This window comes from Manacus vitellinus, unplaced genomic scaffold (assembly GCF_001715985.3).
Source record: "Manacus vitellinus isolate BGI_N305 unplaced genomic scaffold, ASM171598v3 scaffold_19_pilon, whole genome shotgun sequence".
Lineage (NCBI taxonomy): Eukaryota > Metazoa > Chordata > Aves > Passeriformes > Pipridae > Manacus > Manacus vitellinus.
The window spans coordinates 1,215,478-1,229,109 of record NW_021939395.1 but is presented as its reverse complement, the minus strand read 5'-3'; the positions used below and the strand labels follow the sequence as shown (position 1 = coordinate 1,229,109).

Here is a 13,632-nt window from a genome sequence, read left to right as displayed (position 1 = left end):
GACCGCAGCACCCCACTGATCCCACACCCACCGTCCTGCCCACGGCGCTGTTGTGCAGGTTCATGGCTTTCCTCCCGTGTGTCCCCAACTTGCCGGACCTGGAGGAGCTGTCGGCGAAGGCGGCCCCGAGCTGGAGGCCGTAGCTGAGGTTGTCCCCGCAGCCCCCCCACCTGCCCCCCGGGCCGGGGTCCCCGGGGGGGCCGGGGCCGCAGGAGCAGAGCGGGAGCTCTCCCGAGGCGCAGGCCCGGGCGATGCCGTGGGCAATGGTGGCAGCAGCCAGGGCGTACACAAAGGCGGCTTCCCGGGTCCCTGGGAAGAAGAGGGGGAGATGTCCTTCCTCCCTGCCCAGCCAGACACTCCTCCCAAAGACCTCACAATGCAAATAAATGTGTTTCCTAAAAATCTTGCAGCAGGATGAACCCAAGGCTCTCATTTTCCGTGCAGCGTGTTTTCAACCTGTGCCCCCCACACTGTGTTACAGTGTCCATACACAGCCTGTCTTCCCACCTCTCCCCCTTTTTTATGGAGACGTTTGAAATGGAAGCTACTGTCTGTCACCTCCCACAGACGGAATTGCACAGGATTAACACCCTGTAAAGGCAGCAAATTCACTCCACGATGGATACCCAAGGCAGAGCTGAGCTGGAGCAGCACCAAGGTGCTGCCATCCCGGGATGCTCCGTGGGGAGCATGGACACGGCTGGAGGAGCATCCTTTACCTTTCAGCAGGTCAGGGCCAAACCTGGGGGCTCGCTGGATGGAGGAGCAGTTCCACCTCATGTCTGCAAAGCTCTGCTGGCACAGGGCCTGCGTGTGGCGGGCGGCCCGCACGATGCTGGGCATCACCTCCAGGTTCCGGCGGCACAGCTGGAGCTGCTCCGGCACCAGCAGCCGGCAGTGCTGGCTCTCGTTCCAGGACACGCCGCTGCCGCTCTCCGTCAGCCCGCTGTGGGGACAGGAGGGGGTCAGTGGGGCGGGGGACCACGGAACGCAGGGGGAGCCCCCAAGGAGGCGCATTGGGAAGGGGGGAATCCCGACTCACAGCCACTGGATGGCTGTGGAGAGACCCAGCTGGCACAGCAGCACGGTGGCACTGGGGTGGCCCATGGCCAGGAATTGGGACCGGACTGGGGATGGGACTGGGACGGGGACCGGGAGCGGGGCTGGGGCTGCTCGGCACCCCCGCCCCTTTTATAGCAGCCAGCGGCAGGTCCTGCCCCCGCCCGGGGAGGGGAACAAAGGCAGTTTCGGTGCCATTCACAGCAGGACAGGGACAAGGAGGGGGGTGGAGGGGGGTCCAGCTGTTTTTGGCAGCGATCATCCCCGAAACAGCACCCGGGAGGGGGTTAAGGCTGAGAGGCTGCAGGATGTTCCCCCAGCACTGCCAAGGCCACCACTGACCCATGTCCCCAAGTGCCTCATCCACAGGGCTTTGAAATCCCTCTAGGGATGTTACTGCCCTGGGCAGCCTGTGCAACCCTTCCCATGAGGAATTTTTCCCAATACCCAACTAAACCTCCCCTGGCACAACTCGAGGCTGTTCCTCCCATCCTGTCACTGGGAGAAGAGCCCGACCCCCACTATGCTCCAACCTCCTTTCAGGTAGGCAAAGGCTGATTTCTGTCTTTGCCCCCTCCCTTATTTTCTTTACAAAAAGCTTAAAAAACACATTCAGATATTCAGATTAAGGCTGGCAGAAATGATGGAGCCAGGAAACGGTGCCTGCCTGGGCAGGAGCTGCTCCAGAGTGACATCCCCATGGGTGGCACATGCCTGTCACAAGGTGGATTCTCTGAATCTCTCCCTTCCATAAGTACAGAACCAAAAGTGCTGCCTGGTGCTGTGAAGACCTTGAGGAACCAGGTAGGCTGTTTTTCTCCCACAGTGGGAAGTGACATTTGAGACACCAGCTCAGCTGACACCAGGTTTTGGAAACAGTCAAAGGCTGAAGGCTATTCTTTAGGCTTTCACTTTCTCGCTGGCTGGGCAACTTCCCCTCTCACTGGAAGGTGCTTTTACCTGCTGCCCACACGGATCCTGAGCTCTGGGACAGTCAGTGCACCCCTTAGGGCTGAAACCCAACAGCACTGGGGGGCAGGCAGCAATTTTCTTGGTTTTCTGTGAGTTTTTGGATTTTCAGGCTAACTCAGCTGCTCCCTCCTCAGCCCAAAGTCCCCTCCACCATCCCTGCTGCTTGAGAGAGCTGCTCTTTGTTTTACTCCAGTGGTACCTGAGGGCTGGTGCTGCTGTGTAAGGTCACGGACTGGCTCCGATCCCAGGTGGCAGAGATGAACCTGATCCGCTTCTCCAAGGGCTCTGCAATGAGAAACCACCCCTGTGAACCCCCTGACATGGTGAGTTTTGCTCACACCCATCACAGGACCACAAGGAGGAGGCAGAGGAGCCCCAGGAAGCTGCACCCACTGTGGGACCAAGCGCTGTGTGACCAGGGCATGGTGCTGCCAGACCCCTCAGGGCCCGGGGTGAGGTTGGGTTCTTCCCCACGGAATTATTCCTAGTCTTTGATGAGAGACCAAGGTCAGACTGACCTCCCACAGCTTCTTAGGTCAGTTCCTCTGCCGGTCCTCAGGTGCTCTGGAAGTCCCTGGAATTCCTGTCGCACCTCACCTTCCCAGTCATGGCTTTTGCAGATCCTTCTCTTCCCTTGACACACAGACACAGTGACCACACTGTGCCCCTCTCGCTCCAGCCCTGAGGATTTTGGTGTTATGAAATCAGATCCCCCCAAGTTCCCTTTTCAGCCTCAGGCCCCGAGGGGAACATTGAGGGGAAATCTGAGCAGCTTCTGGAGGGATCAGGAATTTTCTGACCAGGAAAAGCTGCTCTTGTCACTGCTGGGAGGTGCCTGGGTGGTTTTTTGGGCATCACATGCTCAGTGGGCAGAGGGAAGGCAGAGGTTCATCCAGCACATGCCAGGCAGGAATTGCCAAGCACAGGCAATGCTGTGTTTTGGGAATGTCTAGGAGATGGGCTTTAATGGCCCTTCCAACCCAAACCACTCCATGATTCTGAGAGATTCCCAACCAAACCGGCCCCATCCCCTGCACAAGGAGGGACCTTTTGCTGTCAGGGCCAGAACAAAGGGGGGATATTGCCACCTTCTGGCCGCTGGTTTGGCTCTTAAGGGCCACCACCTGCCCTCGGGTCCTGGAGAACCTGCTCCCACCGGCTCCTGGGGTCAACAAGGTGCTTTCCCCCCACTGACCTTGTGCCATTCAGTTAAACTCCTCCTCAAGGTGTGGGTGGTGTCTTGTTCTGGGACCTGGAGCATCTCCAGTGGGTTGCCAGGACAATACTGGTGCTGGATGGCAGCTGGGAAGGCACGTGGGTCCCCAGGGGGTTCGGAAGCTGGGAGCAGTGGTCAGGAAAAGCTGCTGGAGAGCAGGAATGCAGAGAGGAACCATGGGAGGATGGGCTGGCAGGAGGGACTCACTTTGCAGGTGATAGGAGCCATGATCAGCATTGGGATAGGGAGGATTAGTCCCACCCCATCCCTCCCTTTGGAATGTGGAAGGCAAGGGCACTGGAAGCAGTGCCAGCACAGGGAGCTGTGACACCAGTGCCCTGCCCAGGGCTGCCTCCTACGAGAGGTACTTTTACCAATCCCTCTTCACAGAAAAGTTTTGCAAGGACTGAGTTGCAGGAAAAAACTAAACCCTTCCTTTTAAAGCCAAACCAACCTTTATTCGAATGTCAATTCCTCTTCTTAGCTCAGACCTTGAAACAAGTGTAGGGCAAGTGCTAAAAATACCCCTTCCTTCCCCTTCCAGGGCAGACTCTGGGGAAGGAGGGAGGCAGGAGGGGATTCCCAGCCCAGGAAATGCTTCCCTTCCTCGGCCCCCAGCTGGGGCTCCCTCGGTGGGTGCTGAGCAGGGAGAAACACTGGGAAATGTCGTTCTCCACCTGCCTGGTGTTGGCCATCCTGGGGACACTGCCAGGGGGAAGTAGCACACCTGGTGCTGGGTCAGGGCTTGTCTGCACACAGAGCTGGCTCCTGGGATGGAGGAAATCAGCCAGTTGTCCTGGATTGGCCAAAGATGTCCCTCACCACTGGCTCTCGGGCAGGGGCCAAAGCAAACACCCCTGAATGGTTTGTGACCCATGTGAGCACATGGGGACCCCTCCCCACTCACCGTCCCTGCTCCCAGGGCTTGTGGCTCCCAGGCTCATGAGGGGCACCTTGGGAGGGGACCTCCCAGGGGTTCCCCTGCCGTCAGTGTCCCCTCAGGCCCCTGGTGACCTCAGTGCTCCCCACCCCACGCTCACCTACCGCCTGACCACACGAGGAGCCACATCCTTCTGCCCGGGGCTGTGGCAGTGACGCAGTGGCACCGCAGTCATGTGGCACTGACGTCCTGGAGAGAGGCAGGTCCTGCTCCCCAGCCAGCTCCTGCCACGTCCCAGAGGTTGGGGATGAGATCCCAGCTGCTGGTGGGCACCGTGAGCCTCCTGTCCCCTCCTGAGGCTGGGGACAGTGAGGGTCACCCTGGGTGCTAGTGCCCACCCTGCTGTGGAACTCTGCTGTCCTTCAGCAAAACCATCTCCTTCCTCTTTCCGAGGCAGTGCTGGAGTCAGGAGCACAGGATGGGTGCTGAGAACGGGCTGGGGGTGGCAGGGACTCACTCCTGCCAGTTTATCCCCTCCAGAGTCACTTCCCAGCGTGACCTGTCCCCACAGCCATCCAGTGCCCCCAAACTGGGAGCAGGGACTGAGGGGCTGCTCCTGCTGGAAGGAGAATCACACCCGGTGACACTCCTTGTGCTGCTGTGACAGAGCTGCCAGGGCAGTGTCCCGGAGCAGCAGCCCAGGGCAGGCTCTGCAGGCACAGCTGGGCTGGGGGATCCAGGATCCAGCTGCACAACATGTGGCAACATCTGCATCCCCCCCAGCCCGGGGAAGTGACGCCCCAGGGGCAGCACAGGGCTGTGCAAGGCAGGGGGGCACGGGGGGACACGCTCCCCATCGGGAGGTCCCAGCCTGGCCAGAGCCCCCCCAGAGAGGAGGAAAGTGTCATGAACAACACGCCCGACCCCACCCTCCGGGCTGGGAAGGGCTGCCAGGGGAGTTGTGTTGAGTCAGAGCTGCTGTGGCAGAGAGGGATAACGGGAAGCAGTGGCAGCACAGCCCTAGGCATGGGAGGGATGCATGGGCTGGTGTCCTGGAGGTGCCACCAGCCTCCTGTCCCATCCCAAAGCTGTAGAATAAGCACCACATTCCCTAGGAGCACGTCCAAGGCAGCCCAGCACGGGGAGCACGAGGACGGGGATTGATGAGATCAATCCTATTTGGGAATGGGTGTTGCAGCAGTATCAGGAAAAAATAAAAGAAATGGTACCTCCAGCAGTGTTTCTGGAGGGGGACATACCTTCAGCTGGGTGAAACAACAGCCTAAAGCACGTGATCTTCATTATCTCATCAGCATTGGTGAGATTCAGGTTCATTTCAGCTCTGCTTAATGCAGAGGGTGAGGAGCATTCTCCCCACTCTGCTGGGCTGTGGTGGCTTGAGGGGTGAGATCTGCCATCAGCTCCCAGGATATTCCTCAGCTCTGGAAGTAGGTGAGGCTCTGGTTCATCCCCATAGAGAGAAAGAGAAAAAAAAGAGGGAAAAAAAGGAAAAAGGGACTAAAAAGGTGCTATAATTGAGTTGCAGGGAAGATAATTTCCTCCTGGGTTAGAGGAATGGTTTTTGGAAATTTTTGATAAAAATCTATTATTCTATGAAAATGCAGATCCAGAGAAATGTGAAGGCTTTCCACTGGAAAGAATGAGTTTTGCTGGATTTCTCAACGAGTTCTCTAGAAAATTTGTCAATGGTCACAACATTTCACCCACCGCTGCTTTTTTTTGTCAGACCAAAATTTACACTCCTGCTGCCTCCCAGCCTGACTCAAATGCAACATTTTTGGCATCCTCACTTTATTTGTTCCAATTTCAATATTCCACAGACCTTTTATCCTCCTTTTGGATGAAAAAAAAGCTTGAGATGCCAAGACACGCCTGGGATAGGGAAACCATTTCCCCTAAAGCCTGGGAAGCTCTAGATGAGGGGCAGTGCAGGCACAGGACATACCCCGGGTTTCTCTTGGCCTTGTGCTGGTTCCTGCTGTGAATGTGGTTCGGTCCCACCTCGTTGTCCCCTGTGCCAGCACAGGCCCTGGGTGCTCACCCTGTGCCCTGCTCCTGGCCAAGCTTTTCCTGTGACTGGGAGAAGGGGACATTGCCCTTGGCACTGACGTGGATTCAGTTCTTGTCAAATCCACGAGACACAACCTGGAATCCTGTTTTCCTGCGAATTGGGAAGGCAGACAGACATCAATAAATGTAAGAACCCAGCACACCATTTCCCTGGCTCATTTTCCATACCTTCACAGCCCTTCCTTGGCCTTGGAGGTTCTTCAGGCTTTCTTATCTGTTTTAAGCTTAACTTCCCCTCCCCAGGCTCAGGCAGCCTCCCTGTCCCACTGCCAGGCCACCATCCCTCTTCTCCCCCTTTCCCTGAGCTTTACAGAACCCTTAAGGTTGGAAAAGTCCTTTGAGATCATCGAGCCCAGCTTTGTGCCTTTGGGAGCCTTCCCTGTGGGTTAAAACCAGTACCACAAGCCTTCCTCCTGTTTTCAGGACATTTTTTAGCAGATGCTTTAATTCCTGAAGGAAACTCCAGGCATCAGCAGCCGCTGTCCCCAAGTGCCACCACCCCCCAACAGGCCATCATCCTCCCCCCGCTGCTGCTGCTCCCGGGGACACGACACATCCTGCGTCAGCAGCGCTGGATAAACACGGCCCGGGAGCACTCAGGAGCTCAGGGCAGTGCCTGGCACCGAGTGCCCGGCAGTGCAGGGTGTCCCTGAGCACCCCGTGGCACGTGGTGTCCCTGCTGCTCCCCACTGTCCCCTCGGTCACCCGGCTCTGGGTGGCACCAAGGCTCCAGCCCTCTGAGAGCTTAGCAGCAGCACAAAGGGCAGGATGTTTCCTGGTGACATGTGAGGGAAGCACAGCCTGGGAGGGGTTAAGTGAGGAACAGAGGGCACAAAAACTACACTAGGAACAGCAGCATTCTGGGCTATGGGCAGGTGGCCCCAAAGTGTCCCTGTAACGTCACCCAGTGCTGGGCTGGGGAAGGAGGCTGGCACGATGTGAGGGACACACTGAGCTCACCTACCTGCTGCCATGGGCTTCCTGGGCACATGGGAAGGCAGGACCCTGCCCCAGAGAGCCCAGGTGCCACCCCAGGACAGGGGACACTTCTGGGGAGAAGCAAAGAAGAGACCCAGGATAGGACCAGCTGTCCCTGCCACCGTCACCTCGGGGGTCCAGGCGCCGAGGGTGGGATGTCCTGCACCCACCTGAGGGGCTGGTGACAGCACAGACTCCCACTTCTCATTCCCACAATCTCAGTGGGTGAGGAGACACCCACAGCAGTGCCTGGGAGCACTGTAAGCCCTGCCAGCTCCACAGCACCATTCAGATGAAAGCTTGGCAGGGAAAGGCAGCAGAAGGACGAGCAGGGTCCCACAGAAACCCCCTCCCCACCTCAGCACTGTGACCCACCCTCAGAGCCATCACCAAGCACCATTCCCATTTCCTGCCCCTCACCAGACTGAGGAATGCTTCAGGAGCAACAGCAGGTATTTAGCAGAGCTATTAAACCTTCTTGAAAGGCAGACAGGGACTTCTGGGAAAGCTGGGAATCACCCAGGTGGCCCCAATGGAGACAATTCCCATCCCACAGCAGAGCGTGATTGATTTAAAGGGATCCTGCAGGAACCAGTGAGGAGACCACAATAATATGATTAATATTAATATTATTAATAATAATTAGAGTTCTGACTGATTGCTACAGTTCAAGGCTACACTTTGGTGACCATGTCTGGTGGCCTCTCCTGGGCTGGCCCCTCTCCTCTGGGGTGGGGCGGGGAGACCCCCACCCTGTTGCTCCGGAGTCCCGCACAGCCCGGAGCCTTCTGGCCTCTCCTCAGGAGGCAGAAAGCCCCGGCACTGAGGAGGGAGAGGCCCACCAGGACCACGAGCAGAGCCAGCGAGCCAGTGCCCTTGGGCTGGGGACAGAGCCACTGGGGAGAGCTGGTGATCCCAGCTGAGACGTTCCAGCCACGGTCCTGGAAGGAGCACCGGGCATCGCCCAGGTCCTGCACGGCCACGCCGGCCGCATGCAGCGAGTCCAGCCAGCCCAGAGAGCAGCAGCTGAAGGGGTTCCCGGCCAGGGACACCTCCCTCAGCCTGTGGGACCGGCTCACGAGTTTTCCCAATGTCTTCAGGCTGTTATTCCGAACGTCCAGGCTTTCCAGTGGGGAGCAGGACAGACCTGCAGGCAAAGCGCTCAGACGGTTCCCGGCGAGGTCCAGGACTCGGAGCGTGCCCAGGCAGGGCAGCGCTGCCCGGCTCTCGTCCATCTGGTTGCCCCTCAGAGAGAGTTCCTGCAGGGAGAGCTCCAGCCCCCCCAGGGCTCCCGTGGGCACAGACAAGTCCCTGTTCCCCGACAGGTCCAGGGAGAGCAGCGGGGTCCTGTTGAAGGCGTGGGGGTGCAGCCTGGTGATGTTGTTCTCGCGAAGGCTGAGGTGCTTCAAGCGAGGCACGTTGTAGAAGGGGGTGCAGGTGTCTCCAGGGGCTGGAACGTGAGACCTCCCTCCCAAATCCCCTCCCTGGTCACTTCCCTGGCCCTCGCAAGGCTGGAGGTGGTTGGAGCCCAGGTCCATGGTTTCCAGCTGAGGCAGAGAATTGAAGAACCAGCGTGGCAGCACTCGGAGGGCATTGCTGTGGAGGTCCAGGGAGCGCACAGAGAGCTCAGTGTGCTCTGCTGGAGCAGGAGAGGGATCAGCAGACTCTGTGCCATTGGTGAGAGACTCCCTGGCCACCTCCTGGAGACAGTTCATAGCCAGGCTGAGGCTGTGCAGGGAGCCCAGGCTGTGGAAGAAGGTAAATGGGAACAGCTCCAGGCGGTTATTGCTGAGGTCCAAGTCAGCCACGTGTGTCAGAGCGGCCGCGGGATGCACGGTCCTGTTGAACCGCCCCATCTCCTTGTAGGGCAGGACAAAGTCCTCCAGCCGGTGTGAGCCTGGGAGCAGGGAAGCAATAAGGTTGTTGGAGAGGTTTAAGTGTGTGAGATCATTGACTTTGGGGAGCTCTGGGAAATAGAGGAGTCTGTTATGGCTCAAGTCAAGCACTTGGAGCAGGTAGGGCTCCACTCCCTCCTCGGAGGTGAAGAGCTCCAGGGCGTTGTGGCTGAGGTTTAAAACTCGCAGCTGTGTGAGGCTGAAGCCAGAGATACACTGGATGGAGTTCAAAGCCAAGTTTACCACCTCCAGCTCTTGCAGAGGCTCAAAAGCTCCCTCCTGGATTTCCATGATGTAGTTGTTGCTGAGATCGAGCTCTCGCAGCCCTGGAGTGCTCCGGAAGGTCCCTGCCAGCAGCTTGGTCATTTTGTTCCTGGAGAGATCCAGCACCCTGAGGCTGGTGAGGTTGCTGATGTACCAGCCTGCCATGTGGCTCTCCAGGTTATTCCCTGACAGGTCCAGGACCTCTATATTCCTGAGCAGATGGAAGGCTTCCCCATTAGCCAAGAAATTCCGGTCTAGGTGGTTTGATCCCAGGAGGAGCGAGCGCAGCTGGGGCAGCTGAGCCAGGGTGGTGGCTGACACGGCTTCCAGCTGGTTGAAGCACATATCCAGGTACTCCAGCTGCCCAAATCCTGGAATGTAGCTGTCTGACAGGTTTCGGATGAAGTTGTTGGAGAGTTCAAGGTGCTTAATTCCTTGGCCAAGCTCCTTGGGAAACTTCTGCAGGCCGACTCCTTTGCAGGACACCTTTGTGGGGCTCTGTGGAAAGACAGGAGAGCTGTGAGCACGAGGGGGGGCTACAAACCACAGCTCCAGCCAAGCCAGCTGCTGTCCAAGATGGGAATGAGCAAGTGGAAATGAGACTGTTCCCTCTTCCCATGCCCAATTGGTTCAGAGCATCCCTGTTTAGGCAGAGGAAAAGTGCTGTGGTGGGCTCTACCTTCGCTCTCGCTCCAAACTGGTTTCCTCTGGAATTGGAAGCCTGGATGGCGAGCAGCTGATTTCTCTCTGGGGGGGACAGAAACCAGCTGTTCCCCATCCAGGCTCCCAGATGCCTTTCTAACATTGATGGCAGCTGTTGGAATCCCTGTGCTCCATCCTGCCTTTGAGCATCTTGGGCACGGCAGGGACATGGTAACAGCTGGATGCTGGGATCACCTCGCAGGAGACTGGTTCACAGATAGGAAAAGAGGAGAGGCTGGGAAGGTTAAAGAGATGGAGGGAGGTGAGAGCCATGGGGAGGAGAGCCAGAGGGATGCTCACAGCCCCAGCGATGCTGCTGGAGCCATACCAGCCCAGGTGCTCCTGGGAAAACAGCCTTACCTGCTGGCAGGGCATGGACCTGGGCCTCGAATCCGTGCTAGACCAGGCTCTGAGGATGGATGGGAGCAGCCAGAGCAGCAAACATCCCCTTTCAGCCAAGAGCATGTTGGGCTGCGGGCGCTGCCAGCCCCGTCCCGCTCCTCCGGCGCTCTCCGGCAAGCTGGGCAGGAGCCAGGCTCTGTATAAATAGGCTTCAGGATGGGATGGGGGAAGGAGATAAGGCATGTGGGTGTTCGTAGCTACGGAAGTGGGAAAAGAAACACATAAGCCTGAAGAGGGGGAAAAACAGTGCAGAAAGCACTGGAGGGAAGGGAAAGAGAAACGGCGGGATGGGAGGAGGGTGCTCAGGTGATCGGGGTGACCAGTGTGACATCAAACGCCAGGAGGCAGAAGTGGCACTTGGGAGAGCCGAGCGGGTTTGGGGGAGTTCCCCCGAGCAGCTTCCCTGTGCCAGGGACAGGCTGTGCCCTGTGCCAGCTCCTGTCGGGCAGCTGGTGCCGAGGGCACCGGGAGCAGCCAGCGAGGGCTCCGTGGCCATCCTGAGCCAGGGACTGAGCTCCCGGCTGTGGCCATCGGGCATCACCGTGGGATTCCCGGCAGCCCCGGGCCGCAGGTGAGACCGTCACACCGAGAAATTCCCTTCCCCTGCCGCCACAGCCCAGCCCACTCTCCTGCTGCACCTGCCCCTCCTCGGGAGACAACGGCTCCCTGGGGTTCAGCAGAGCTGGCATCCCCCTCATCCTCCTCTTCCTCCCCAGAGTCTGCTGTGCTGCCAGTGCTCCTCATGTCCCCACCAGGACGGCTGCCGGGTCCCCTCCTCACCGAGGGCAGGAACCAGACGGGAACTGTCCCTGTGGCAGCTCCAGGTGGGATCTGGGCACCCAGAGCTGCACCCCACACACAGGGACTTTTTTATGGTGGCATGTCTGTGTCCCTGTGCCACCTAGTGCTGATACACTCCCCGGGGATGTACTCCTTGTGCTTCACAGGGTGTTCTCCAAAATGCACAGTTTTGGGGTTTTTGGCCCAGTGTGGCCAATTCCATCTGAAGGAGCAGCTCCAGGCTGTCGAGGGGTTACCCAGGGATGTGGAGTTTCAGCTGTGGAGCTCGTGCTCTAGTCCTAGAGGTGTCTGGCAGGAAAAAAACTATTATATAGACATAAACCACATAAATAAATAAACACAGATAATATGTTTATGTAACTAAGCGTACATATCTGGAAGAAGCAGCATCCTGGCTTCTGCTGTGGCTGCCCCTCACCCTCCGAGCTTTGTCATGTTAGGATGTGGCTGAGCCTCGAGCAGGACCAAGGTCCCCAGCAGGCAGGACGGGGTGACAGCCCCCCAAGGCCAGGGCTGGTGTCCTGGGCCGAGGCAGCTGTGAGCACACAGCACATCTGTGCAGATGTGAGACCCTGCCAGGGAAACACCGACCTCTGGATGAACCCTCGGCCCTCATCTCCTCTCCCACCAGCAGTGAATGTGGAGCCCCAAAAGAGGAACTGGCCACTGCTCCAGCCCTGGTGCACCCGGCCCCAGCACTGCCCGGGGAAGCCCGGCTGCTCCTCCTGCACCCCCAGTTGCTGGACATGGGTCTGCACGGCCCATGGCACCAGCTGAAAAGTCCCCAATTCTGCGGAGAATCCCTGGGCACTCGCATCCCAGGGCTGTGAACTCCCTTTGCAGGAGCACTGGGTGTGGACGAGAGCCAGCTGAGGCACCGGCAAACACTGAGGGGCTTTTCTGGGATTGTGATAAAGGCAAAATGAACCTCACAGAACAAACAGGGAGAGACCTGCTCCTGAAACCCCAGGGTATCCTATGCTTCTTGTCCTTCCTGCCCTCCACGCTGGCTCCCAGGGCTCCAGAGGGGTCTGTTCCCCCTGAGGCTTTCACAGGACAGGTCTCCAAAGGATGTGAGGATTGAGCAGCAGGACATGGGTGTGGAGGAAGAGAGGATAAATCCCCTGGCCCACATCACAGCCGTGGGTGACAGATGCTCCCAACCTGGGCATTTCAGAGGCAGGAAGGTACCTGGTTATCCAAGTCCATGGGATCCGGGCTTCTTTCCGTGCATTCCCCTGATGCCGAGAGCAGGAAGGTGAATCCTGAGCAGCTCTGAGCCCAGCGAGGGGACGGCGCCTCTCACACCCCCAAAGGATGGAGATGCTTCATCTTTCCTGTCCCGTCACACAAGCACAGCCAACACTCTGCTGTGGCTGTACAGACCTTCCATGGAAACTCCTGGTGTGGCCAGTGAAGGACATCTCTCCGGGAACACCGAGAGCAGGAAGGAGCTTTACTTGCCAAGGCCACCTGCAGTCAGCAGTTCTCTGCTCTCCAACTCGGCTACACTGAGCTCACACTTCGATGTAGTGAGCATGAGAAAAAGCCTGTTAACACATTCCATGCAGGAATCACTCCCTCCTGCTCTCCTCCTGCATCCCAGGCACACACCAGAGAGGGGACAGTGGCGCGGGGCTTTTATGGAGAGAAGGGATTCTCCCTCTGCCTCCCCCTGCCAGCAGCCATGGAGCACATCTCAGATCCTGCCAGTGGGGAACAAAGAATGCAAACTCCATCCACAGCTTTCCCAAAGCCCCTGGTATTTATGCCTGCCCCCAGCCTTGCTGCTCAGGCCTGTTCTAAAGCAATTTTGTTAATGATTTGCTTATTCTCACTACATACAGTTGTCCCCCTTCATTCTTGTCAGGGGAACATGTCCTTCTTAATCCATTTTAAAGGAAATAAACCACAAAGCCCAGAGAAGAGCCCTCAAGGCTCTTGCCAGTCCTACATGTTGAGGCTGAAGGGAGGACAACCCACTAAAAAGCAAGAGCAGCCCATTTGTCACGCAGTTGTTTTACAAACTGCAGGGCCCCTGTGAATAGCGAGGCCGCGGCCAACGCCGGAGCCCCCGAGGAATATTTATCTCCCAATAACTGCAACACTTGGCAAGGGAGATCACACACTACGGAAAAGTGATGGAGCCAGGAATGCTTCAGGCAGGGCGGACACTCCCGTGGCCACAGCAGTGCTGGGACATGTCCCGGACACACGTCCCTGCAGGTGACCAGGGCTGAGCCACCTCTGCATGGAGGTGGAGCCATCACTGAAATCACGGAATCACGGGATGGCTGAGTTGGGAGGGACCTTAAAGATCAACTCATTCCACCCCCTGCCAAGGGCAGGGACACCTTCCACCAGCCCAGGTT

At 58.0% G+C, this 13,632-nt stretch overlaps 2 protein-coding genes across 2 annotated transcripts in view; both read right to left on the bottom strand.

Annotated features, from left to right (window-relative positions):
* Positions 1-1,107, bottom strand: part of LOC103767765 (protein Wnt-11b) — a 3,583-nt gene extending 2,476 nt beyond the window's left edge. Inside the window, exons 1-3 of the mRNA XM_029959140.1 lie at positions 1,043-1,107; positions 720-946; positions 32-309 (exon numbers count right to left, since the gene is read on the bottom strand). Coding sequence (XP_029815000.1) covers positions 32-309; positions 720-946; positions 1,043-1,107 — 570 coding nt within the window. The remainder of the gene's footprint in view (positions 1-31; positions 310-719; positions 947-1,042) is intronic.
* Positions 1,108-7,870: 6,763 nt separating this feature from the next.
* LOC115307393 (transforming growth factor beta activator LRRC32-like) lies at positions 7,871-10,722 on the bottom strand. The gene is made up of 2 exons (XM_029959147.1): positions 10,418-10,722; positions 7,871-9,853 (listed from the first exon to the last, which is right to left on the bottom strand). The coding sequence occupies exons 1-2, from the start codon at positions 10,640-10,642 to the stop codon at positions 7,871-7,873; spliced, it is 2,208 nt and encodes a 735-aa protein (XP_029815007.1). The 5' UTR covers positions 10,643-10,722.
* Positions 10,723-13,632: the final 2,910 nt, after the last annotated feature.